Below are 25,783 nucleotides of genomic sequence, written 5' to 3'. Positions count from 1 at the left end.
CTCCTGTTTTTGCTGTCCCCACCAACATAATGCATTATAATTTATACTTAAAGGCAGATGAAGGTACTCACACAATATCTTCAATAACAATGTTTATTGAAAACTGTATTTGGCAACATTTTCATGAATCAAATAAATGATTTGACAGAAAACAGGGCAACAACAGTAATAAAGTACTTGAACATATGGATGCCATCTAATGCTTTAAATAGTTTGTCTTAATTAAGGTTTTGAACACCTCGCTCATCTGTAGCTGTAAATAATAATTAATTAGACAAAAATAATAATTAGAATTATAAAATAAATAATTAACATTGGTATTTTTTGCATAAGACGTCAATATCAGGGGTTATAGATGATCAGAACTGTAGATATCATAACCTAGTAGTATTTTCTGTCTGTGGTTCTGATAACTATCTTGTGTTCCGTCAAAAATAAATATTAAAGAGCTATATAAAGAGCTTTTTCAATTAGGATCCACATGTAAAGAAAGGTACAAAATATAATATTAATTTTAAATAAATACATAATTCAAAATAAATTTTCATCTGTGGTTGATTACTCTTAACTAACTTTTACTTAATCCTAAAATCGAAATCAAAAATGTTCCATGAAATAAACCATGATATTTTGTTGAGAAAAATTATGCTAGTCACAACTATTGATATCCATCATTCGGGGCCACGAATGATGCCACTGCCAAAAAAATAAATAATCTAAATTTCACAACTCAGAATAAAAAAAGTTCTATGTGATTGTAGCTATTTTCAGATAATCTTCTTCAATAATTTATAAACCAAAGAAAAATGGGCTCCAAATATCTCTATAATGACATGTTTAAGCATAAACGCATTTGTGCAATTTAAGATTACGAGGATCTGCGTATCTCTTTCCGCATTTATCGCAGATGTACTGCTTCCCCCCTCCGTGAACGTGGCGTTTGTGAGTACGCAGGTGACTACCTTGACTGAAACACTTGCCACAATACTCACAATTGTACGGCTTCTCGCCGGTATGGACCCTCTGGTGCAGCTTTAGACTGTTCGTATTGTTAAACCACTTATCGCAGTAATTGCAGCCGAAGGGTTTCTCTCCGGAGTGAGTGCGTCCGTGTGAAATGAGGCTACTCTGCTGACTGAAGCTCTTCCCACACTCCTTGCAGCTGAAAGGTTTTTCCCCCGTGTGGATCCGTTTGTGGATTTTCAGATTGACAGCCTGGCGGAAGGTCTTGCCACACAGGTCACAACTGAACGGTCGCTGGTCCGTGTGGATGCGCTCGTGGTTTTTAAGGTTGACGGCGTGGCGGAAAGCCTTCCCGCAAGACACGCAGGAGTACGGTTTCTGACCCGTGTGGATGAGTTGATGCGTTTTAAGCGTGATGGCCCGTGTGAAGCTTTTCTGACAGATTGAACATCGAAAATCCTTTTCACCTGTATGGGTGAGTTGGTGCCTGGCAAGATTCTGAGCAATGTTGAATCTTTTTCCGCAAACGTTGCAGCTGAACGGCTTTTCGCCCGTGTGGATTATTTCGTGGGTTTTGAGGTGCGCGGCTTTCCCGAAGCATTTGCTGCAGACTTTACAGACAAATGGCTTTTCTCCTGAGTGGACTCGATGGTGGTCAGACAGACTCTGTTTGTGGGCGAAAGCCTTGCCACAGAGAACACAGCCGAAGGGCTTTTCTCCAGTGTGAATGCGCTGATGTGATTTGAGGTTGCTTTGAGAAGAGAAACTTTTGCCGCACTCGGAACAAATAAAGGACCTCTTTCCAAAGAGAGTAACAGCGTCTTGAGGATCTTCACTGCTGTCTTCTTGTAGAACAGATGCTACTCTGTCTTCTGAAGAAGTGTTTAAGTGACCTGACAGGAGAGCAATCAAAATTTAAATATCTGTTTATTACAGCCAAAAAATCTTTTGGCACCTTGCCATATAACTATCAGATCAGTCAGAAGGTAATGGCATGATTCAGCATGTTATTCATTAGATTGATAACTTTTGGACCGATTCATTAGACAGACTGTCTCATTCATTTGTAAATTGACATTATTAACGTACCACTACTGATGGACTTCAAGTCAACTTTTCCAAATTCATTTCTGATCGTCACAGCCAACGTCAGTGGGGATTCTGGACGGTCTTCTGTGCCCTCATCAGACTGACAGAATAAAGTAGTTATGTAATTAATTCATTATAAAATAGCAGAGCAATTCAGTGACTTTTCTCATGTAAGAAAAGTCACTGAAAAGTAAAAAGAAAAGTTTTTCTCATCTAAAAACTTTTCTCATGTCAAAAAGAAAAGTTTTTCTCATCTAAAAACTTTTCTCATGTTTTTAGACATGTTTTTATGAAAATGTGTTGTTGAATAAGTTATAAGCACATTTTTACCCACAAATAAAAATTCAAATATAGTGCATAAAGAACATAGTGAATCGAATGTACCACTCTTTCAGGAACATTTATTTTGGTGTTCCACACAAGATCATAAAGCATAAGGATTACTAAATGATGACAGAATTTTTCATATATTTTTGGGTGAACTATTCCTGTAAACCAAGCAATAGAAAAAATCTATATATATATATATATATATATTGAATAAAATATATAATGTCTGCTAAGTAAGACTGTAACACTGTGATCTAAGGTGAATTCCTCAGTGCATTTCAACTGTCAGGTATTGTTTAAAATCAGTGTGGCACCTTTTGTTATGCCATCAAATAATTCCCCTAAAAATGACATACAGACAACTGAAATGTCTGTTTCAACTACAACAGAATGACAGGTACTTGTGTGTACCAATACCGGTGTGTTTATTATGTATGCAACACGACTGTAAGCACAGTGAAGATGTGCAATGCGAACCTGCCATCAGTTTAAGTTCACTCTTCCTGTTAAACATCAACTACATACATGCAGTTTCTTGAATGTTCTGCTAAGTGGAAATGTTTCATAGGACTAATAAACTAATACTAATAAACAAATGTTATAGAACAGTGTTCTGTTGATAATAGATTTCCGTTGATAAAATATTCTGGCTCGCCTACATGCCCTTATTTTTACATTTTGGTAAATAGCCTTGATGTAGATGTTGTTCAGTTTACCTTATTTCTTGTTCTTGTCTCCAGGATTCTTGCACTTCCATCATAAGAATGTTCCTCTTCTAAAATGTACAAATGACGTAAATAAAAAAAAAAAAATAAAAAAAAGATATTTAGTGTGTGATACACCCTTGGACAGAAATGTAATAATACTTTATGCCTATGAAGACAGAATGTGATTTCTTCTTACCAAGTCCCCCAACAGACAGAATGTTCAAGATACTGCCGGGACGTTTTGCCCTCTTGCCTGAAAATGTTTTACACTCCAGGTCCAACAGAAATTTGGTTTCATCAACGAGTTTGATTATTTTCCCAAGAGCCTCGTTGCCCAATACTTCCATGACTGATGCAAACTGCTTCTGAAAGAATAAATAATTACAAATTATTAGTGATAGAGCAATATATACCAGCTGATTAATTAGGCACTATTTGGCCATTTTTAAAGATTTTTAGCCAGTTTATTCTACCGTATTAGGGTTAGTCAGTTTCAAAATCAAAATATTTTTAGTTTTTGTCTAAAAACAAATTATTTAATTCCAACAATTTTTATTTATTATTTGCTATTACCAAACTGCATTGTCTCTATTAATGTATGGAAGCTTGTTTCTGCCACAGAGTAAAAACAATATATTTAATTTAATTATACATTATAAATATTGCGACTTCTCAAACTGTTTTTTTCTTGCAATTCTGAGTTGATATATCTCACAATTCTGAGAAAAAAAACTCAGTCAGAACTGTGAGATATAAACTCGCAATTCTGAGAAGAAAAAATATTTTGTGAGATAAGTCTCAAAAACCCTTTTTTATTTTGTTATTCTGTGGTGAAAAACAAAACAGAATTACGAGATGTAAACCCACAATTGCCAGAAGTAAAAGAGTTGAAATTTATTTGTAGTTATCTTTTTACTCCTTGGTAGAAACAAGCTTCACTATTATGGGCCTTTGAAACCCCAATATCAGTTGATCACAAATTACATTAATACATAACTGCGATAGTCTTTTCTTCCCTATTGTATGATATCCAAGTGAAAAGACTTCTCCAACAAGAAGAATGTTTTTTTTATTATTCTGATTATTGTTGCTCCATTTAGTCTGATGATGATTATACAATTTTCCTAATAACAAAAAGACATCAATAATATATATATATATATATATACAGGGGTTAAATTGGGATTTATTATGTGGGGGTGCTCTCCCTAGGGCGGTCCAGGGGCATGCCCCCCCGGGAATTTTTTTTTGAAAAATAAACCATTAAATACCACTTTCTGGAGAGTTTTGTGCAAAGAAATGGAGAAATTGAGTATTACATGATATGTGAAAAACTGCAAGGTTAAGAGCATTTACTTTGCAACAGGTATTAGGACATTTACATTACTGTTAATCAGTCATCACTTGATTACACGTTGTATTACCTTGTTATGATATAGTGACCCATACAATGTGCCAAACATAATGTGCCACATGGAGAGACAGTGCAGCATATGACAGTAGCAACAGCTGAGAAGATTTGGGTCTGTGGTGACCAGGTCCACCTCATACAAACTTCCTTCTCCCATTCTCTCTCTTTACTACGACAACACACACATAAAAAGGCAAAGTTTTGATTTCTGGCTCCAGTGGTTGCCTCATTACACAACCCACGTAAAGTTGATAATTCCGCGAATAACTGCAATTGCAAATACAAATATGCTGACTGAATAGATTGCTAGTTTATTTTAAGTAGCCAGCTAACGTTTTAAATTAGCAGTTCTCTTGGCAGTTTGCTGATAACCCGGTATCTGAAGTAAAATGCTCAAAACTCCTGAGAAAAATCACATGGTCAACCTAGTCCTGGTTATTTAATTTTGATTTAGTCTTATTTTCCTTACCTTGTCATTTAAGGCCAGGGCACTTTTTTGACATTTCTGGAACATCCACATCCCGCGCAACCACGGTCTCCCAGGAACATTCATTATTGCTGTGTACATTTATCCGTGTCAGATGCGCATGCGCGAGCGGTGCGCGATCATGGTCGACTGACAACGAGATTAAGCAGCTGAACAAAAATACGGCCGTGTTCCGATTGTTCTCATCTCAGCTCCGCTGAGACAAAATAGACATGCCATTTCAAAAATCTTTCATTTATTGTCAGAAATATGTTTTCAAAAGCATCACTTTCATCAAATTGTATGTGACATAATTTCCAGTAGGCAACTGACTGCAAACGAGCAGGCTTATGTGCCGGGGCTGAGCCCCGGAGAGCCCCGGCCCAATTTAACCACTGTATATATATATTTTAGACATTGTTTGAGTCTGATATATTATTAGTTGGTCAGCAGTTTAATTATAATGGTCACCTTGAGCATTAATGAACTATGTCTTAAATTTAAGTGCCATATTTCAGTTAAAGAATATTGTATCGCAATGAATTCTATCTCTGTCAAAATACTATCTCTGGGCGCGTGGTGTGATACTGTAGGATCGTTGTGGTTTGTTATTGCTACGATCTCATGTGAGTGACAGGTTGCCCCGCCCTCCCGCCAGTAAACACGTCATCAGAGAACAGATGAGATGTCAAGAAGGAGGGGAAGCTATTTTGATTAAAGATTACAAAGGCACATGAATTCTTTTCAGATATTTTCACAATTTTTTTTAATAATGATGTCCGTGTGTAAATAATTTATAATAAACACAGTATATCCCCCAAGAAAGAAAACTTTGATATGGTGATGCGTTCACGTGCTTTGAGATCTGATCTTTATACTATATGCACACACACGCTTATATGGCTTTGAACGCGTCGCATGTTTAAGGTTACAGGCCGCAGATCTCTAAACAACATCATCTTACAATCTCACCATTCTCTCCTCCTTTCCCCTCTTCATTCTTGACCCAGTCTCCTCGTCTTCACACTGGTCGCTGGTAATATCACTAATGATAAATGACAGTCTCTCCTCTTCCATTAGTTTGTACATTTCAGCGATCGCGGCGTGAACTAACGCCTCCACCACTGACGCCAGATGCGTCTGTAACGCAACACAGCGAGACATTCTGCCTGAAACTAAAACTCACACCTCTGGAAGTCGCGCTGTAGCCCTGTACTTACTTAGAGCTCATTAAAGTGAGCAAACGATTGTAAACATACTTTAGGAAACAGTGGGCTTACTGGACTGTAGTACACGGAAGTACAACAGCGTGAGACAATTACAAACCGGGTCCTAGAATGCATAATAAAAGCTAATTTTTGGCTGTTATAATCTTCTTCTTTTTCTCATTATAGTATATATGTAGTTTCAAATTACTTGGATAACAACAGAAAAAATAGATATTTGTGTGGTAGATGTATACTTTTAACATTAAATTGAACTAAGCGCCGTCCTACGTCATGACGTTTTGTGACGTGAACACAACGCGCCAACATTTTGGCGCGACTTGTTATTGCCAGGGGAAGCCAATGCTGCTGTGTTCTGAAAGCATTTAGTTGTTAATCTCTATCTGCCACATTTGAAAACGTTTCTTTTCGCTGTCAGTTGTAAACGTTTCCGGTAAGAACGCTAACAAAACGTTGAGTTGCTGTCAGCTAACGTTAACTGTTGTTTTTGTAAAATGAGGTAGATTTACGAGAGTTGGTTAAATCCATGTATTTCTGGAATTGTATTTGTCTACAAAACTATTTCAAAACTTCTAAGCATAAGGTTTTTGTGATAACGTGTCTCGTTAAAATAAGTCTCATGCATTATTTTGCATGCTAGGCATTGTTTTGTAACGTTAGTTAACATGTCAGTGGGTGATTTTTGGTGTGTGTTTTCTCTCACACACAGTCATGGGTTTACTGGAGCAGTGTGAGGAGCTCTTCAAGACCTCTAATCTGTATGAAGTTGTGGGTGTTTGCAAAGAAGCATCTGACTCCGAGATTAGACGCGGCTATTATAAAGTCTCTCTGCAGGTTCATCCAGATAGAGCTCCTGGTGATGAGTTAGCCACCACCAAGTTTCAGGTAACCACTGTTTCTGTAAAGCAACACTATAATATTGCCCAATAATCTCTCAGAACCTTGTCTAATGGTTAAAGAGCTAGGTTAAGATGGGTGGAAGCCCTACTCACACTTGAAATTACATCTCTTCTCTGATGATGTGTTTACTGGCACGAGGGCTGGACAACCTGTCACTCACATGAGATCGACCAATAGCAAACCACAACCATCCAATCAATTCCCCATGGACAAAATCAAGTTCCGCCCTACATTTTTTCTTGTTTGAGAAGCCGTTTCACTCAAATATACATAACAATAGGCAAGAAAAGACTATCGCAACTTCCGTTGTATGCCGACTTTCAAATTCTATGCAAATTAAGGCCTGTTCACACCAAGAACTATAACGTCCACACCAGTTCATGATATTGTTCTGTATGTTCTAAGCGCGCACTGCAGTTTTAGAAAGCTATGAAAGCAGGATTGATTCTGATTGGCTGTCAATGTTTTTATCGTTCATCAGTTGGAAAAAATCATTCTAATTCAGGAGTATTTTTAGACAATTTGGTCTTTTTGAAACATGTCAAATTTGTTGTTCACTTGCAAGTGCCATAAAAGTCACAAAGTTTCATACCATTCCGATTAAGTAAAACAAGTTTTTAAAAAAATGTGGTCAAGTGACAGAGTACCACCAGGTTAAATTTAAACTGTCATCTAATAAATACATCCTTTAACATAACATTTTCATCATTTCCACAGGTCTTGGGAAAGGTTTATGCAGTGTTGGCTGACAAGGACCAAAGGGCGGTCTATGACGAACAGGGAATAGTGGATGAAGAGTCAGACTCCCTTGATCAAGATCGCAATTGGGAGGAGCACTGGAGAAGATTGTTTCCCAAGGTATTTCATGTGCTTGTTTTACATGTTGGTTTTTCCAAAGGAAGATGCTAAAAAAGATTGTCATACTTCTCTGCCATAGATCACATTGCAAGAGATCTTGGACTTTGAGAAGCAGTATAAAGGCTCTGATGAAGAGGTAGAAGACTTAAAGAGACTGTACCTACAACATGAAGGTGACATGGATCTGGTCATGGAGTCCGCCTTGTGCTGTACTTCTGAAGATGAGCCACGTGTCCGAGATGTACTACAGCAAGCCATTGATGCTGAAGAGGTGCCGGCCTACCAAGCCTTCACTCACGAGAGTGTCAAAAAGAAGAACAACCGCAAAAGAAAGGTGCTGATTCACTTGAGCGCTTTGAAGTTTTGATAAGAAATAGGATTTAAGCCCTTTTAATGTTATCCTGTCTTTCTAGGCAGAAAAAGAGCGCAAGGAGGCAGAGGAAATGCAGAAGGAGATGGGCTTGAACAGTGAGGACAGCCTGGTAGCTATGATAAAGGTAAAAAAAAACAATTGAGGTATAACCGAAGCTGCTGTAATCTGCTAAATGTCTGAATATCTTTCAAAACTATGCTAGTTTTACATTTTTGGGTCGGTAAGATTTTTTTTGTTTTTGAAAGATGTCTTTTATGTTACCAAGGCTGCATTTATTTGATCAAGCGTGCAGTAAAACAGGAATATTGTTTATTTAATATTATTTAAAATGACCGTTTTTGTATTTTAATATATTCAGGAGACAAGCACCAAAGGTGCATAGGCACCTATCGTCTCGGTTAGCTTTCTTCCGCTCAAGTCAATGGCTGCCTGTAGAACCGTATGGTAAAAAGTTGTGAAATTTGGCACACAGATAGAAGACAGTCTGAATAATAACCAGAGCAATTTGAGTCTTTAAACTGCATTAGTGCCACCAGCTGTCCAAAGGCGAACTTATGTTAATGCCAATAACCTTTGAACTTTACCGATTTTTTTTTTTACTTTTTGTAACTCATTCCAGATAGTTTGTCCAGTTTTCATCAAAATTGGCTCACATCATCTTTAGACCGCCGTGGCAAAAAGTTTTTAAAAGCTTTTCCATAAACCAAACAGTTCTTGAATAATGTGCAAACAAATTTATTGAAGGGCACATCAAAATTGGTGCGAGGCTGTATCTCCGCAACGCTTTAGCGTATTAAGACGAATCTTGGTACATCTCATTATTTCTGCTATTATCAGATGTGTTCAAGTCACCGCCTGTTAAGAAGCATGAATAATAATAAAAAATGTATCCTGACAATTGTTTTCTATTTAGCAAAGACAAAAGTCCAAAGAAAGTGGATTCAACTCTCTCATCTCAGATCTGGAGGCTAAATATTGCAAGAAACCAGCAGCAGGAAAGAAGGGCAAGAAAAAGTAGTTTCACCAGACTGGGCTATTTCTACCAAATGTTATCATTTATCTTGTGATCTAATCTAGAAATGTACATAATAATCAAAGGACACTTTATAATGGATACTGACCATTTGATAGCCATAAGACACCTGAATAATAACAGTTAACACACACACTCTCATCCATTTATTCCAGTGCATTAGATTAGTGTGAATCTGCTCTGTGTTTTCATGCTCATACCAGCTTGTGAAACAAATGAGAATGTAAGTGTTACTGTAACGTAAGTGTTACTGTAACATGTTTTGTATATATGTTTTCCCGTTCCATGGTTTTGTAGTGTTGGATGTATTATTGTTCAAGTAGATCATCTGAGTATAATAAACTTGTTTTGATCAGTATGAAAGTCTAAGGTTTGGGTTTTTATGTTTTGACAAATCTATTTATATACTTATCCTTTTAATGCATAAAGACTAGAACACTCAACATTGGAAATACAAAACAATCAGCACGAAATCACTCTTTTAAAGTGACATTTATTTCAATAAAAAAGTATTTCAACTGGGTTTTACAACACTACACTGTAGTAACAACTGATTACTCGGTGATACTGAGGAAATCTGAGGAAAGCTCGGCTGTCCAAACTCTGCGTCATGAAGTATTTTTTGGATCTGAAGCTTCACCAAGGACTGCTTCGAAGCAGGTAAGCGTCTTAACGCGGGTGCTAAGCTCCGAAGAAATAAATCGACTTCATCTTGCTGTTGTTCGTCTTTCTCTCGGTCTCTTGAGTCTTTAGAGGCCAAATACCTCTCCAACAGCTCTAGTGTCTCTGATCGCCTTCTCTTTACAATGCCAGACCGGATAGCTCCTGGGCTTGTCTGGGACGTTCCCGTACTGGTGCTGGCTGGTTCGGCCCCGCTGTCTTCATCTGGCTCGTCATCCTCGATTTTGCCGGGAATGCTGTCCAAAATAACACTGTACACCAGTAAAAACCACTGTGAATAACCATGAGGTTTTGGATGCTTCATTACAACACAGAACAGATGCATGATACAACCCATTGCTAAAATGTAAATGAAATTAAGGGGCCATTTACCCAACACACTTTATGCTTTTTGGCTATTCATTTCACATAATGACATTTTGGGGTACTACCTAAAAACGCAAACTTACAAGTTTCTACGTTTTTAAAAACAATACCGTTATCGTCTCAGTGTAAACGGCAAAAACACGAATTTGTGAAAATGGTGACGTCATGCGTATTACGAGTTCAGTCTGTAGGCAAGTAGGGTTTCTTTACAAAGTGACGGATCTGTGTGAACAGGGATCCTTTTGACAACGTTATCATTCTGTACACGAAAAACCTTTCCGTTTTTAGTACATCGTTGCCGTGTAAACCCTAAAATAAAATTTTCCCACCATTTCCCAAAGACTAAAGGATTTTACTTGATTAAATAAATAGAAGAATAATTGGCAGGTAAACTGTAGAATCAGAACACTTTTACGTTTATTTCTGTAACAAAAAAAAAAAGCACATTGTAGCAGATGGGTGTGATTAAACTGACAAAAAAAATGTGTGTATAAACAAATAATGTTGCGATTTTAATTGTCTGATACAGTCGAGAAGATCAAGACTTCGGAAAAATGTTTTACGTCAAGTATATATATAATAGTGCACACTACAAAAAACATGGAATTCATGCTTTTATTACACTTAAGTAATGTGACAGTTATGTTCGGGGAGGAATAGTAGCATTTTATGCCTTATTCACTATCATTGGCAAAATAAAAAAATATTTTCTTAACAAAAATGTAATTCAATTTTATAATGAAATATCTGAATTCTAGCCAGTTCAATCTAATACAAAAAAAAGATTAATTTGTGACAAGTCTGTGTGCATTGAATTAATGGATGCAGTATTCAATGCAGTGTGCTCCGAGTTCAGAAAATTCCCTTACTATAAAGTGTACTTACTATAATGCTGAAATAGTATGAGCAGTTTGGTAATATGCTATTTTTAGTAATAATAAAAATATCTGGTAAATATACCAAAGTGAAAGATGACACAAGAAAGAACCAATCAAATCCAATATGTAAATCATTTAAGAAAAAAAGAACCAATATTACAACTATTCTATACTTATAGATTTAGAACTCTATAGTTATATGTAAACAAGTCTAGTTATTAGTGTACTAATCTTTCATGTACTGTAAAATGTTTAATTCTGTAAGCAGCATCCAATTGTCATAAAATGCATTTCATTTATCAAGTTTAATATTTTTCAATTTTATACGAAAATGAAAATTCTTGCCAGTACAATAAATACATAGTTATACATACAGAATACATTGGTCACACTGGAAATAGGAGGTTGCATGTATTGTATTGCAGTATGCTCTGCGTTTAGAAAATCACTTACTATAAAAAGTGTACTATACAGCAGAAATAGTATGAGTAGGATGATAATACGCTATTTTGAACATAGCTTAAAGAGTTAGTTCACCCAAAAATGAAAATTCATCATTTTACACACCCTCATGCCGTTCCAAACCTGTAAGACTTTCGTTCATCTTCGGAACACAAATGAAGATATTTTTAATGAAATCTGAGAGCTTTCTGTCCCTCCATAGACAGCTACACAACAACCACTTTGACACATCAAAAAGTTCATAGAGAGATCGTAAAACTAATCCATATGAATGGAGTGGTTTGGTCCAAATTTTCTAAAGAGACATGATTGCTTAATATGATGAACAGATTGAATTTAGGTTTTTAATCACATAGGCTACTGTAAACATTGACCAGCGAACATAAACCTAACCTGCTTGACGCGCGAGAACAAACCTCACTGGTTCATGCGGAAGCTAAAACGTACTGCAACATGACATCATGACTTTGCGTAAACATACACGCCACTTTCAATTCAAGTGGCGTGTTATCTATACGCATTTTGATCTATCCGCGTGTATGTCCACGCCGAAATCTTTTGCGTGTATGTCTACGCCATTAAACGTCCGAGTGATTCCGCGTGTATGTGTACGCCGTTAAATGTCCGAGCGAAACGAAGCAAAATCTATATTCTACATCTGTGGAGCGATATTTCTTTTCCTAGGATGGTAGGAGAAGACTCATAAATGGTATTAACCCCAGTGACGGGTAGGTTTAGGGACGGGGTTGGGGTAGGTCATATATTTATATGTACATAATACAGTAATATAACGTTAAGTCAAAGGCGTTGATAAACACGCTGAAAAGCGATTATGCGTGTTGATAGCACGCCAAAAATGGAAATACGAATTGGCGTGTCATACATACGCCATTTCATGAGATCAGTCTGCGTACTGCGTAACAAGAATGAACCTCATTGGTTCTTGCGGAAGCTCAAAGGTGCTGCGTAACACGAGAATGAACCTCACTGGTTCTTGCACTCAAGCGCACATGCTTGAGCTTCTGTTTACCACAACTAATGTGTGAGTTGATGAATGTTTATATGTGAATAAAAGCCTTAATTAAATCTGTTCATCATATAAAGCGATCATGTCTCTTCAGAAAATTTGGACTAATCCGCTAAATTCACATGGATTAGTTTTATGATGTCTTAATTAACTTTTTGAAGCGTCAGAGTAGTTGTGTAGCTGTCTATGGAGGGACAGTAATCTCTCAGATTTTATTAAAAATATCTTAATTTGTGTTACGCTAGGTTTGGAATGACATGAGGGTGAATAAATGACAATTTTCCCTTTGGGTGAACTATCCCTTTAATACCAGCAATGTACTGAAAGACTACACAATTTGCTATGTAAATGAAGAAAGAAAGAACCAATCAGGATCCAGTAAATAAATATTTTAAGAAAGAAAGGACCAATAGCACAACTGTACATAATGTTACAATAACGTCACCGCTGTCAGTAGGATTTTTAACACTGAACATTTAGAGGAATGAATGGGAAACTTTTCAAACTGTTCAAGCACTGATATAATAGTATAGCTGTAGGTGCAAGACAGGCTTCATACAAAATACACTCGAATACCTTCTGTGTTCTGTGGAGGGATCGAGAAAGTCCATCACTCGCATATATTTCCATTGCTTCTTTTTCTTAGCTGCCCGTCCACTCCGACTACCATCCTGCTCCAGTCGCTTTTTTCTTGTGTATGTGTCTCTTAGATTTTTCCATTTAGCTTTCACCTCTTCCACTGTACAAACACACAGCCTTAGATGAAGCTTGTTCACGCACTGACAGTAACGCAACATAGCAAGCTACACAAATACAACTCACCATCGACTCCCATTTTGTCTGCTATTCCTTGCCAGAGCACTTCTTTCCGCTTCGTATTTTTGTACTCGCTGTGGTTTTTATCAAATAATTCCTTGTTCTCAGAAACCAAAAACAACAAGAGCTCCGCGTCCATCTTGACTACCATTCTTCTTCTAACGAATTAGTACAGGATTTAGTGCTTCAGCGCCACCAGGTGTGCAGGAGAGGCGGGATTGGTCACGTGATGCAAAAGAATGAATCTGATTGGTCGGTTAGTTTTTTCCCTCTGAGTTGAGGCAGTTGAGGTCAGTCAACGAAACAAAAACACAACAGGAGGATGTATGTTAATATACATTTAAAATACATCATGTATGTTTGATTACTAAATTTAAAAGTTAAATGACTAAATGCACATCGTTGAAAACAATACAACAGTCTTTCTAAAATATTCTCCCTTTTTAATATTTTTTAATTTAATATGCTTTTACTGCATACAATCTTCGCAGTGATTTAAACCAAACTTTTACTTTATTAGTTATTGACATTTTAAGACTCAAATCCACAGTAACTTTTTTTTCATTCGACAAACATAATTCTCCCAATATGACAACCCATCTTGAATTTTGTGTCAGCTCTTATTGATAATGTTTATACACAGCACAGGTCAGTTATATTTTAGGCATCTTCTGATTTACTAGAATATGTTCAGATTTTGCCTTTGGCTTGAGTATGTTTCTAGACCTTTTCTAAGAACGTAGGCCTATATGTGTTACATAAAAATATACAAATTGCTTTCCACTTCCAATAACTGAGCATTTGAACTTGTTTTGTTTTACTTAATTTTCACCCTTGGTAAAAAAAAAAACTGTCTAAGTTTTTTTTTAAAGATTAAACTGTCATCAGATGAATTTTTTCCCTCAGTGTAAAAACACAGGAATGGATTTTTCTACTTATCCTTATTTCACTGAACATTTTAGATTCATATTTACTCTTGGTGTGAATATTCCCAAATGTTGTTCAACCCTTTTTAGGGACAACAATTCTATTGTGAAATGTAAGAAATGTAGTATGTCACTATTTCTTGGTATTCTCTTTATTGTAATAAAATTCATAACAGTAATTTTCTGCAAAAACAGTTACAGTGTATAACTGATTAGTACTATTTGAGGTAGATGTGCAGTTTTCTTAATTCAGATGCAATCCATCAACACAAATATATTTCATGTTATGAAATCATTATACAATGATAATTATCTTCTCATTCTATAATTATTCTCAATTTATAAAAAAAATTCCAGAACAAGTATGAGAAAAGTCATTCTTTGAATATTACTGAAGATCCTTTCACAAGTAGTCCACCTCGGTGTCTTGTGGTTATAACAGCAAATACATTTTGTTCAGGATTTCATATCTATTTTTTCTTTAAGTTCCTAGATCCAATGCATATAGTTGCATGGTTACTTTAGTTCATGTCATTTTCTTGATAGCTGTTGCTGATTGGCCCATTCCTGAATGATCTGATTGGCTATGGCATAAGGAGGTGGGACCCAGAACACAGGTGGCTCTCCTTTAGGGTTGCGTGGAGGTTTCTGTAGAGCTTCAGTTATTTCTTCAAAAGTGAACCAGCGAGCATCCTCAAGCTCTGCCGTGTCTATATTCACCTATCCATGGACAGTTAAAGCAGGTAAAGGTTATAAAACAGCAAAGCCTCTACTGTGCTGTTTTAAATTAAATGCATTAACATTTATTTGGATATGCCTGATTGTTTTTCAGGGTCTCAAAATAGTATTTATCCACTTCATTCACATTTGAACTGACTGATTGACTCACAACTGAACCAATTCTCATTCACACAGAGTTCTATAATTGACAGAGAAATACTGTATACATTTTACTAATTTCACTTGAAAATAAAAAATACCATAGAGAAAACGTCTTTTTTTTTTTTTTGCATTGACATGTTCTTTACAATTAAGCACCCGCAGGGTAAAAAATAAGCTAATATGTTAATAACTTAAAGTCAATACAAAAGCAACACAATTATGAATAAATAAAACTTAAATAATAATAAACAAATGAAATGTGTCTTTTGCCATTAAAAATTATTATTATTATTTTGCCCCCACCAAAATAGTTTTCTTTTGATTTTGGGGTAAAATATCACATGGAAATCTTCTTGGCAAGATTTTTGATATTAACTCTTTTTTATACAGTTTTAATAATAGAATTAATGTGTTTGCCCATAACCTCCACCAGAGGGCGACTTCTGGGCTATCTCATCATGAACTTCAATTCCCATAAACCATTGCCTGGACTCATTATGTTGTGATTAGGTTCAGCTGTGTGTGATTAGCTTGTTAAGCGCTGCCAATATAAGCCCTGCGCTTTCACTCTTACTTGGCAAATTCTGAGTGCTTTATCCTGGTTCCTGTATTATGGTATTGATATTCTGCCCGTTTGCCTGTGTCATGGACTCTGACCTGGATTGTCTGCCCTGTGGTTTTGACCTTCTGCATGTTATCTGGATTATGATTGTGGATTTCCCTTATTAAAGCTGTGTTGGATCTTCAACCTGTGTTTCAGAGCAGTTCATGACAATAAGCAGTTAAAGGCATCATCCAAGTCTCACCTGCGTTTTGTCTGGGTTAACAGTTGCGTGGCAGGCTAACATAAAGGAGCTTTGTGGGAATGGCCAGTGCTGTGATCCAGAATACTGTAGGTTCTCCACCTCCAGACCCACCTCTTCTGCCACCTCTCTGTGCAGGGCTTCCTCCAAAGACTCTCCTGCAAAATGATTGGATAAAATAACGAAATGGTAAAGTAACCCCACAGACTGATATGGTGTGGACAGCAGCTTGTAATATGTGTGACTCACCCATGTCACAGAAGCCAGAGAGTGCACTGTACATGCCTGGAGGAAACATGGCCTGGCGAGCCAGCAGACATCTGCTCCCATCAGACACCAGCACGATCACTACAGGTGCCATCTGCAAGTCAAGGACAAACGCATGGACGCGGGAAGTAGGGGTGCTGCAGGTGCTGCAGCACCCCCTGTTGGCAAACTGTGATGACAATCAAATGATAGCTTATAAATATATCTCTGGTTGTTGTTTCTGTTCCACAACATTTTGTATGTCATGTTTGGGGTGTGGGATGAAGAGAGGGGTATTTTTAGTAATTATTTAAGTAAAAAATTATTTAATTTATCTTCGGTGTGTAGTATTAGCCAATCAGGTGTCTTGACGCGAATCACGCGATTACGATTCAGCCTACGCAGCACAAAAAAACACCGTCTAAAAAACTGCTAGTGATATAACGTTAGCCTATATCAATATCAGCGCTACACCAAGATAATTAGTTAGCTCATGTCATGTCAGAGTTTACCAGCAGAACTCCAGAGCGCAAATCTACCTTTGGTGTACCAAATTCATCGTAAGGTAGAGACACGGTGTCTTACATCTCTGCGTCTTTTTCCTGGCGCCGTGCAGGCCCAGATGGTAGCCTATATGATTGTGATTAGCATGCCTATTATAAAGAAACGAACCTTTTACTATCATGTCCATTGATTTTGATTAATATGCACGAGGGAGAGAGAGAGAGCAAGAGACAGCGCGCGCGCGGCCGGGGCTCGCTCGCTCTCTCTCCCTCTCTCTGCTCGTTTGCGCCATGGTTTGCGCCCTGTCAAACTATGTGTCAAACGCATCAGTCATTCTACTCTACAACACTCACCGATCAAAAAAGGCTTTGGCAGCCGCCAAAAAGCGGACGATCCGACGGGTATTAAAAGATTAAATACAACCCGAAACAAAAAAAAACCGACCCGGCCTCTATTTGAAACCGGCCTTTATTTACCCAAACCTGTCGCCATACCAGGCGTGTAAAAGTGACAGGCGTCTATTTGGGACTCGGCTATTATTTGAAGTTTTATGGTGTAAAGATCGTTGCCGTGCTTGCATCACTCCCTTACTCCTCCTTATAGTCCCCATGGCCACTTGGCCTGCGTGAATGCAAATGAAAAAATAACCACGTTCCTGTAATTGCTTGGTCCAAGCTAATTGCTTGGTCCAAGCAAGCGCCGCCCCCCCCCCCCCCCCCCTCGTCGAGGATGTAATTACATTACAAACAATAGTGTAAAACAATGACTAAATAACTACTTAGCTTAGCTACTGGCAAAATGATAAAATACCATTATTTAATTAGTTAAACTGAGAGTTTGGTAACACTTTATTTTAAGGGTACATAATTATAATTATATGGTAGTTAAGCATTAACACACCACTAGTTGATAATTAACTGGACAAATAGTAAAGGCATATTAGCCATTTAATATGCAGTAGTTAAGCCAGTAATTTATAATTAACTGAACATATATTTATAACTTATCAAATATTTGAAAGATTAAACATTTGAATGATAAATAAGCAGAAATAATCCAATAATTAATGGTTAACTGAATGTATAGTAAATGCCTTTTAGGGTTACACTTTATTTTGACAGTCCACTTCAGATATTTGGTTAGGTTAGGGTTTGGGTTAGTAGAATAAGTTGACATGTACTTGCAAAGTTACTCATAGTCAGTAGAATGTCTCTCTTGGAGAATCAAAATAAAGAGTTAGCAGATATTAAGCAGTCTAATAAGGCCCTTAGTATCTAGTGTTATATTTCTGTGATTTGCCATCTATTAAGTACACCCAACAATATTAATTATTATTTTTAATAAGTGTTGGTTTTACAGTTTTGTACACTGTTCTTAAGTGAAAAGTATTATTCCGCATTAATTATTGATTTGTACGGTTCTTATTGAGTGATGTTCAAGTTTATTCACCAGAATAAGCCAGTAGTTATGGCAAATTTGCCAGTAATACAGTACTACTAAAGATCATTTCTGTTATGTTCATGCTTAACTACTGTATAAATAATGCCTAACATTCCAAATATAAAATTGCATTATACTATATGTTCAGTTAATCATTAACTACAGGTGTGTTAATGCTTAACTACCACATGACTACAGACACTTAAAATAAAGTGTTACCAAGGGGTCCTTTTCAGAGTAAAGCTCATCAATATAACTCAAATCAGCATCAGTGAAACAAATGAGATAAAACTAATTATTTGAAAAATACAAAACTCCTTTGTATCAGATGTATGTGCATATTGTGGCAGTTGTCCTGTTGTCTGACATCATGAAAAGCCCCTGCTTACTTTGGGGTAGTAGGTGACGCCACTGCTGTGGCAAACTCTGAAACTTCCAGACTGGTTCCGGACAGTCGGCTGCCCCGTAGCACTGCAAAAGCCATTGGTCTGATGCCATCGAAGGAGAGCCTGTCCCTAAAACAAACACCAAATTAAACCGTATTTATACAGATAACATCTTAGAAATGGTCACCATACAAATGGTTCCAACTTTATTCATTTAATAGCTCTCTTTGCTTTATTATTTAGCATAAAAAAAAAAAAAGTTACAATGTAACGGAAGCAGCAACAGATATTTTTTTCCATATTGTGACGTACTGCATATCTGAATGAAACGGATTATTGAAAAAGAAAAAATGTAGGGCAGGACTAGGTTCTATGCATCAGTTGTTGATTGAATGGAGGCAGATCTGAATACAAGCTTACAGTCGATCGTAAAAAAGGGGAGGAGTAGTTTAAGCAAACTAAATGATTGAAGAATTTCTGCTTATGTCACCAGAAAGAAGTCTGTAGTTTCACCGCAACATCCATGACATTTTGATTCAAAATGATGAGGTCAAAATAAATTAAACATATGCATGGATGAATTGTTCACAATAAGATCAATAAAGCGTTTCGAAAAAAAAGGGTGTATTTTCATTTCATGCAGACTTCAGTAAGATATGTCAGTATTCATAGTTCATGTAACAACCAACAAACATCCCAAAAACAGCTTTAAAAGAAATACACATATACATAAGATTTGCCAGTTACACAGCACAACCTTTAAGAATCAATTGAGCTAAAGTTAAGATGGCTACATCACGCCATAGTGTTCATACTAGGGATTGTCAGGTTAACTTCCAACATCATGACAGGAAGTTTGGCTTGCTTAGTTGGGGATATTTAATATTCAACAATATTATTGAACTGTGTTGTACTACTTTCATGTTATCACTGTGAAGCTGCTTTGATGCAATCTGTATTGTGAAAAGCGCTATATAAATAAATGTGACTTGACTTGACTTGACAGGAAGATTTGTGCAAGCAAACACCATTCACATTACCACTTTAGAAATTGTAAATATCCAGTTTAACAACAACTATTGCCTAAAGTAGTAATGGGGACAGAGAGACATCAAGTTCCTAAGTCAGTTCATGGATGATACCTATGATTGAACCTGCAACCTGCTTACTTACCCCATGTTTTCTGAAATCAAATATCATCTGGGACAAAAACATGACATTTCAAAGCGGTCACAATGCAGTAGCATTATTGATCATTTAGAAACTTAAAAGTACATACTTTGGCTACTAGAGCAGACTCTAGTCCAGTTAACATGAAGAAAGCTTTCCTGAGGTCCACAAACATTCCTCTACACTCCTGTTCCAATGCACTGCGGTCTAAATCACCTATAGAGAAGAAATCTCCATGAGATGATATATAATGTAGATATATATATATATAGTGTATCATGCAGTAATATAAAGTGTACTGTATAGGGTTCACATGGTCACAGAAAACCTGAAAATATGAATGTTGTTTTCCTGGCCTGGAAAACTTATAGAAAATATTTGAAATAAGAACTTAAAGTGTCCAGGAACATTCCAGGAACAATCAAACACTACTCACATTCCCATTCCTATAGCGTTCCTGTCTCTCAAACTGTAGAGCATGGAGCTAGCGAAACCAAAGCATTGTACTGTAAACGAATGCAACTTTTGGATAAAAGCACTTGGCAAATGCATAAATGCAATTGAAATTTTATAGTGATAATTTTTTTAAGTTGCAGTGTGTTCAGCTTTAAAATATTTTCATAGTAATGTGTAGTAATGGCTGTATTTACTGACCCACTTCTAGTGAGAATTGTGGTTCACTCTTGTCAGTGTATCCCAGAAGAAAAGATTCGTTAATAAAGTGTTTGTCCTTTCCAACCTTCTCCAGTACGTGTTCCAAATCTAGAGGAATTGGCATACAAACATACAAACTTATATCCAAAAACTTTTAATTTATGTTATGGAAGAGTTCAAGTGGTGTTGTATTGAGACCTGAGGTTTTCAGACATGCCAGTTTGTAAACGCCGCTGTTGGTCTTCTGCAGTAGAGGAGCAAGCTTATGATACAGAAGAAAGTTTCCAGACCTCAGTGCTTCTCGATATGCCTCATCATCCTCTCTTAGTCTCATAAGGTACCTAAACATGAATATTTTATATTATATTAAGATGCTAAAGGGATAGTTCACCCATAAATGAAAATTATTTAATTAATTACTCACCCTCATGCCATTCCAAACCTGTAAGACTTTCGTTCATCTTCGGAACACAAATGAAGATGTTTTTATTTTATTTTATGAAATCTGAGAGCTTTCCATAGACAGCTACGCAACTACCACTCTGACGCTTCAAAAAGTTCATTAAGAGATCGTAAAACTAATCCATATGAATTGAGTGGTTTAGTACAAATTTTCTGAAGAGACTCTATCTCTTTATATGATGAACAGATTGAATTTAGGCTTTTATTCACAAACATTCAACTCACACTTCAGTTGTGGTAAACGGAAGCTCATGTACGCTTGACGTGCGAGAACCAGTGAGGTTCATTCTTGTGTTACGCAGCACCTTTGAGCTTCCGCAAGAACCCATGAGGTTTGTTCTCACGTGATAAATGTTTATATGTGAATAAAAGCCTAAATTCATTTTGTTCATCATATAAAGCGATCGAATCTCTTCAGAAAATTTGGACTAAACCACTCAATTTTATGGATTAGATCTCTTGGTAGTTGTGTAGCTGTCTATGGAGGGACAGAAAGCTCATAGATTTCATTAAAAATATCTTCATTTGTGTTCCAAAGATAAACGAAAGACTTACAGGTTTGGAACGGCATGAGGGTGAGAAATTAATGACAAAATTATCATTTTTGGGTGAACTAACCCTTAAAGAAAGAATTTCTTGAGCAATATTTCTCCAAAATTCATGCTGGGAATTATTATAGATACAACTTTATAATTAATACCAGTTAACCCTTTAAAGCCTGACACATTAAAAAAATGGCAGAAAATTATATATTTTTGGAAATTAGATGTTTATTAAGCCTTGAATCAAAATCCAAAAAAAAAATTTTGCCAACTCATTTTGTTTATGATATATTTTTTGTATCACATTTGATACATCAGGCTTTTGGGGAACGTTTTGCTTACAACAGTGTAGATTTTAGATACAAAAAATCTATTATGCCTTTAACAGTTTGAAAACATAGAACATTTTAGGCAGTTTTTCTCTCTTTTTTTTTTACATAGATCTTTTTTCCAGTCCTTTTATTTTACTTTGTGGTAGTCACGAAAGCAGTTTCTGTCTTTGTTCAGGCAAAGATGCACCTTACACTTCTCACAGTACACATGTGAGAAGTGATCGTTGGTGCAATGCTTGCATCTTTGTCGGGATTCCCATGTTGGAAAATGATCCATGGCATCCCTTCTGACATCCAGGGGCACACTGCAGCTTGACCTTTTACGGGGTGCTGATGGAGCTGCTTCTGGACAGGATAGTGGTCGGCCAACCTTTTTAGCCTTTCCAGCACTTGTGAGTGAAGAACCAACCAAAGCTTGAAACCTTCGCAGAGCCATGGTTTTCATCTTGGGGTCTAGCATCTTCTGGTCTCTTCTGTAGAGGTTCCACGCATTGATGACTGCCACTGTAACAGTGTGCCACCAGATGTACATGTACCATCTTCGGGATCTGAAGCTGAATTTGTAAAGTGCAGACAGCATATCAAGGAGATCGACGCCTCCCATGAACTTGTTATATGCTTCAACGATGGCTGGTCTGGGAACCATTATGTGAGTTTTGGATTTGCGATCCCAACGTTTCACATTTCCCACAGGTTCAATACCCACAAATGAAGAAATCAGGTTCACTGCTTTGTTGTCAAACCATCTTACAATGATGTTGTTGTCCTGGTTCACTCTGAAGTCCATTGACCCTCTTCCATGTTTCTTCATTTCCCTTTCATCCATCATGGTGCAGTTGGCCATCCTGTTCATCCGGATTGTGCCAACGTAGTGGATTTCTCTCTCCTTTAGGTGCTGCACCAGGGGAACTGATGTAAAGTAATTGTCTGCAAAAACCTTGTGATTTTTTCCTGCTGGAAGTGTTGATGTCATTTTCAGCACAACTTCTCCTGTAACACCCACTTCTGATTTTTCTCTGTCTTGATGTTCTGCACCTTGACAAACATCAAAGTCATAAAGAAAGCCACTTTGTCCTGCACGTCCCCACATCTTAAAACCCCATTTGTGTGGTTTTGCAGGCATGTAGACACGTAGATGAGATTTTCCCTTGAATGGCACCATAATTTCATCTACTGCATGACATTCTTCAGGAGGTATGCAAAGAAACTGTTCTCGCAGGTTTTGTAACCATGGCCTAAGCTTCCACAGTTTATCTTTCTTTGCATCATCAGAAACACTGAAATTGTCCTGAAAGTGAATCAGTGTTAGCAATTTCAGAAACCGATCTCGAGACATTACATCACAAACTGCAGGAAGCTTTGTCTCCATCTCCCAATATGCTCTCACACAGGACATCTGTACTAACCCCATATGCATGTACATGCCTAGAACCTTCTCTACCTCTTTGGCAGTTGTGTTTACTGACTTGCCCTCTTTTTGTACGCTGTACAGATTTGTTTGTTCTGCCGTTTCCTGTAGCATTTCATCAGTGACAAACTGTTTGAAATACATGTATGGAGTCCAGTTACACCTGTCTTCTGTCCCTTCCTCATCAGATACAATGAAATCGACAGATGGAGGTTGAAATTGTTTTTTTCTCCATCTGTATTCTTTCTTTTTTGCATTATCCTTCACCGACTGCTTTTTGAATGTGTCCTGTGTTGTTGGGACCTCAACTTCTATGCTGCTCTGGACTACACTTTCGACTTGATAATCTTCCTCATCACTGCTGTCTGAACTTCCATCATCATGCATGGCCTGAGGAATCCATTCCTCATCATCATCATCCTCCTCTAACTGCTCTAGGTCACTTGAATTGCCATCCGTTATTATGTCGATTACATTTTGAAGATGCTTTTTTCTTCTCTCTTCTTCCTCTAATCTTTTTGACATCTAAAAATACACATAAAAAATTGATGATTCCAGCATATTGATTATAATTTTAGAGGAATTGTTACTGTAAAACCTAAAATGTATTGTAAGATGACATTGTGGTAGGCATATTGTAGATTACATAAAAAAAAATGTGACACGACTATTCAGGGATAAAGAACCTTATACCTGCAGTTTCAAATTTAATATGTGCATTTTTAACACAATATATATTTTAATATGGCATTTCAGTCATTAATTGCCATTAATTGAATCATCCCAATATTGTGTGTGTTTGCATTGTGGTAGTCATAAAGTAGATAACATTACTACAATTTGACGTTACTGTTTAGACATAAAGCACCATTAATACCTGCAGTATCAAATTTGATACACAATTTCCAACACGATTTACTTGTAATTTAACGATTAAATTATTAAGTAATTATGCATTATTTCAATTCAGAAAGTGTTAAATTAATTATATCAGGTGCAATCCAATATTATTTTTTACCTTAACAACTTGAAATTAGCCTTTATTTTCCTGCCGAAAGCGTCTGGCTTGATCCAATCGCAGCCGCCATTTTGAAAAGCTAAAAAATCACCCCTCTACTGCCTGCAGTACAGTGAAATTCCACAAGATGGCAGAATACACATATCAAAATAGATACAACAGGTTTTCAAAGAAAGTATTGCTCTCACTGACTCAATATATGTCTTAGAAACTCGTGTATCAAATATGATACGTGCGGTTTTAAAGGGTTAATACCAAAAACAGCACATGAAATCAAGCCAATCAATATGTCATGAATTTTTTAATTATGTTAATTAGGCCATTCACCCAAAAAATCAACACAGAAAGAAAAAAACTCTAGGACTGTTTGCACTCATGGGAATTATTTTTGAATAAAATTAGCCTATACAAATGATCAATTATACAAATGTAACTGCAGATTCTTAGAAATAGTCTTTATAATAAGGTTTATCTTAATCCATTATATTAACTCCAGGACTCAAAAATGGCATTCTATTTTATATTATTAAATGGTTGTATTTAAAAAAGACAGACCTCGTTCGAGACACATATCCAGAGCAGGAGCGTGATAACACCAGGTTACAGTTGAAGAGAAGCTTGAATGACTTCAGCATGTCTAAAAGGTCCAAAATATTCTGCCTGTGTTCAATATAAAGGTTTTAACATTCACATTTGCTCGACCCAAATGTCACTTTAAAGAGTTCAGCAGTCATGAGATAACTTGCCCTTGAAACTTTGTAACAAACGTAAAGGGGCAGTGCAGACTCTTCTTTCAGTATCACGATTTCCTATAAATGACAGTTTCGTTGATTAGGTTCGTGAAAATGCACAGCCAGGTGAATGACACAAAAATACAAATATGTTTTAACAAAACTACACACCGCGACTGATTCAAGGTTAATGTTTCGTAAAACGTTGTCGCTTTCCACTCCAGGAAGCTTTCTGTTTACATAACATATGGCACACTAAATAATATACTGATATTAATAGACAAATGTGATTACTTCTACACTCTGCAAACGATGCCTGCGCGTAATATGTACGAGGTCAGTACGTCATCAAGAGCGTCTGTGGAATCAATGTGGAAACAGCGCCCTCTTTCGTTGGAGAAGTGTGACTACATAGATAGGTTTTTGAATGTGCATTATTTATGCTTTTTATGATAAACGCCCCATGCTATGTTTTTGGACATACTGTGATGATACTACGTTTTTGGACAAAAAATTATGGCATTCTTTGAAGTACCTGTACCGTTGAAGTTCTGTGAATAGCTATTTACATGACATACGTGATACAATCTATCATTAGCACCATATACGTGTATATCACAATCAAAGTGGCATGTGATAGTTACCATCACTGTCTACTACAGTATTTATTAATATAAATCCATACAATTTTAT

General features: G+C 36.7%; 5 protein-coding genes across 6 annotated transcripts in view; 1 reads left to right on the top strand and 4 right to left on the bottom strand.

Annotated features, from left to right (window-relative positions):
• dnajc9 (DnaJ (Hsp40) homolog, subfamily C, member 9) overlaps nt 1–9,572 on the top strand; it is a 217,781-nt gene extending 208,209 nt beyond the window's left edge. Inside the window, exons 2-7 of the mRNA XM_056245823.1 lie at nt 6,542–6,625; nt 6,902–7,077; nt 7,810–7,950; nt 8,030–8,284; nt 8,364–8,447; nt 9,237–9,572. Of these exons, the coding sequence (XP_056101798.1) occupies nt 6,904–7,077; nt 7,810–7,950; nt 8,030–8,284; nt 8,364–8,447; nt 9,237–9,341 (759 nt within the window). The 5' untranslated portion in view covers nt 6,542–6,625; nt 6,902–6,903 and the 3' untranslated portion in view covers nt 9,342–9,572. The remainder of the gene's footprint in view (nt 1–6,541; nt 6,626–6,901; nt 7,078–7,809; nt 7,951–8,029; nt 8,285–8,363; nt 8,448–9,236) is intronic.
• Nucleotides 701–6,288, bottom strand: si:ch211-207i20.2 (uncharacterized protein LOC568537 homolog). Of its 2 annotated transcripts, none has more exons than XM_056245817.1 (5): nt 5,939–6,288; nt 3,286–3,451; nt 3,099–3,157; nt 2,053–2,152; nt 701–1,856 (listed from the first exon to the last, which is right to left on the bottom strand). In XM_056245817.1, exons 1-5 carry the CDS (start codon nt 6,128–6,130, stop codon nt 838–840), a joined length of 1,536 nt encoding a protein of 511 aa, XP_056101792.1. In that variant the 5' UTR covers nt 6,131–6,288; the 3' UTR covers nt 701–837. The 2 variants fall into 2 exon arrangements, with proteins under 2 accessions (XP_056101792.1, XP_056101791.1); XM_056245816.1 differs by having other exon boundaries at nt 703–1,856; nt 3,286–3,454.
• A 260-nt stretch (nt 9,573–9,832) lies between the features above and the next one.
• si:ch211-207i20.3 (uncharacterized) lies at nt 9,833–13,795 on the bottom strand. The gene is made up of 3 exons (XM_056245824.1): nt 13,593–13,795; nt 13,347–13,509; nt 9,833–10,288 (listed from the first exon to the last, which is right to left on the bottom strand). Exons 1-3 carry the CDS (start codon nt 13,735–13,737, stop codon nt 9,871–9,873), a joined length of 726 nt encoding a protein of 241 aa, XP_056101799.1. The 5' UTR covers nt 13,738–13,795; the 3' UTR covers nt 9,833–9,870.
• Nucleotides 13,796–14,875: 1,080 nt separating this feature from the next.
• Nucleotides 14,876–25,405, bottom strand: nudt13 (nudix (nucleoside diphosphate linked moiety X)-type motif 13). Its single transcript, XM_056245811.1, has 9 exons — nt 25,262–25,405; nt 24,915–24,996; nt 20,796–20,938; nt 20,598–20,705; nt 20,053–20,159; nt 18,777–18,902; nt 16,447–16,558; nt 16,201–16,355; nt 14,876–15,232 (listed from the first exon to the last, which is right to left on the bottom strand). Exons 2-9 carry the CDS (start codon nt 24,992–24,994, stop codon nt 15,044–15,046), a joined length of 1,020 nt encoding a protein of 339 aa, XP_056101786.1. The 5' UTR covers nt 24,995–24,996; nt 25,262–25,405; the 3' UTR covers nt 14,876–15,043.
• LOC130080461 (piggyBac transposable element-derived protein 3-like) lies at nt 21,769–24,607 on the bottom strand. The gene is made up of 2 exons (XM_056245810.1): nt 24,360–24,607; nt 21,769–23,866 (listed from the first exon to the last, which is right to left on the bottom strand). The coding sequence occupies exon 2, from the start codon at nt 23,864–23,866 to the stop codon at nt 22,061–22,063; it is 1,806 nt and encodes a 601-aa protein (XP_056101785.1). The 5' UTR covers nt 24,360–24,607; the 3' UTR covers nt 21,769–22,060.
• Nucleotides 25,406–25,783: the final 378 nt, after the last annotated feature.

This window comes from Rhinichthys klamathensis, unplaced genomic scaffold (genome assembly GCF_029890125.1).
Source record: "Rhinichthys klamathensis goyatoka isolate OS25496 unplaced genomic scaffold, OSU_Roscu_1.1 h1tg000035l_1, whole genome shotgun sequence".
Classification (NCBI taxonomy): Eukaryota; Metazoa; Chordata; class Actinopteri; order Cypriniformes; family Leuciscidae; genus Rhinichthys; species Rhinichthys klamathensis.
Note: the sequence above shows the minus strand (reverse complement) of the source record. Positions and strands in the feature narration are given on the sequence as shown.

Excerpts from the sequence above, each read along its gene's own strand:
- si:ch211-207i20.2 (XM_056245816.1), bottom strand. The coding sequence starts at position 6,130 with ATGTCTCGCTGTGTTGCGTTACAGACGCATCTGGCGTCAGTGGTGGAG. Across the intron at positions 3,158-3,285 it reads TCTGTCTGTTGGGGGACTTG|AAGAGGAACATTCTTATGAT; the intron begins GTAAGAAGAAAT and ends TGTACATTTTAG. Across the intron at positions 1,857-2,052 it reads CTTGAAGTCCATCAGTAGTG|GTCACTTAAACACTTCTTCA; the intron begins GTACGTTAATAA and ends CTCTCCTGTCAG.
- si:ch211-207i20.3 (XM_056245824.1), bottom strand. The coding sequence starts at position 13,737 with ATGGTAGTCAAGATGGACGCGGAGCTCTTGTTGTTTTTGGTTTCTGAG. Across the intron at positions 13,510-13,592 it reads AGACAAAATGGGAGTCGATG|TGGAAGAGGTGAAAGCTAAA; the intron begins GTGAGTTGTATT and ends GTGTTTGTACAG. Across the intron at positions 10,289-13,346 it reads CCCTCCACAGAACACAGAAG|TGTTATTTTGGACAGCATTC; the intron begins GTATTCGAGTGT and ends ACTGGTGTACAG.
- nudt13 (XM_056245811.1), bottom strand. The coding sequence starts at position 24,994 with ATGCTGAAGTCATTCAAGCTTCTCTTCAACTGTAACCTGGTGTTATCA. Across the intron at positions 20,706-20,795 it reads GGCATGTCTGAAAACCTCAG|ATTTGGAACACGTACTGGAG; the intron begins GTCTCAATACAA and ends CAATTCCTCTAG. Across the intron at positions 18,903-20,052 it reads AGTCTGCTCTAGTAGCCAAA|GGACAGGCTCTCCTTCGATG; the intron begins GTATGTACTTTT and ends TGTTTGTTTTAG.
- LOC130080461 (XM_056245810.1), bottom strand. The coding sequence starts at position 23,866 with ATGTCAAAAAGATTAGAGGAAGAAGAGAGAAGAAAAAAGCATCTTCAA.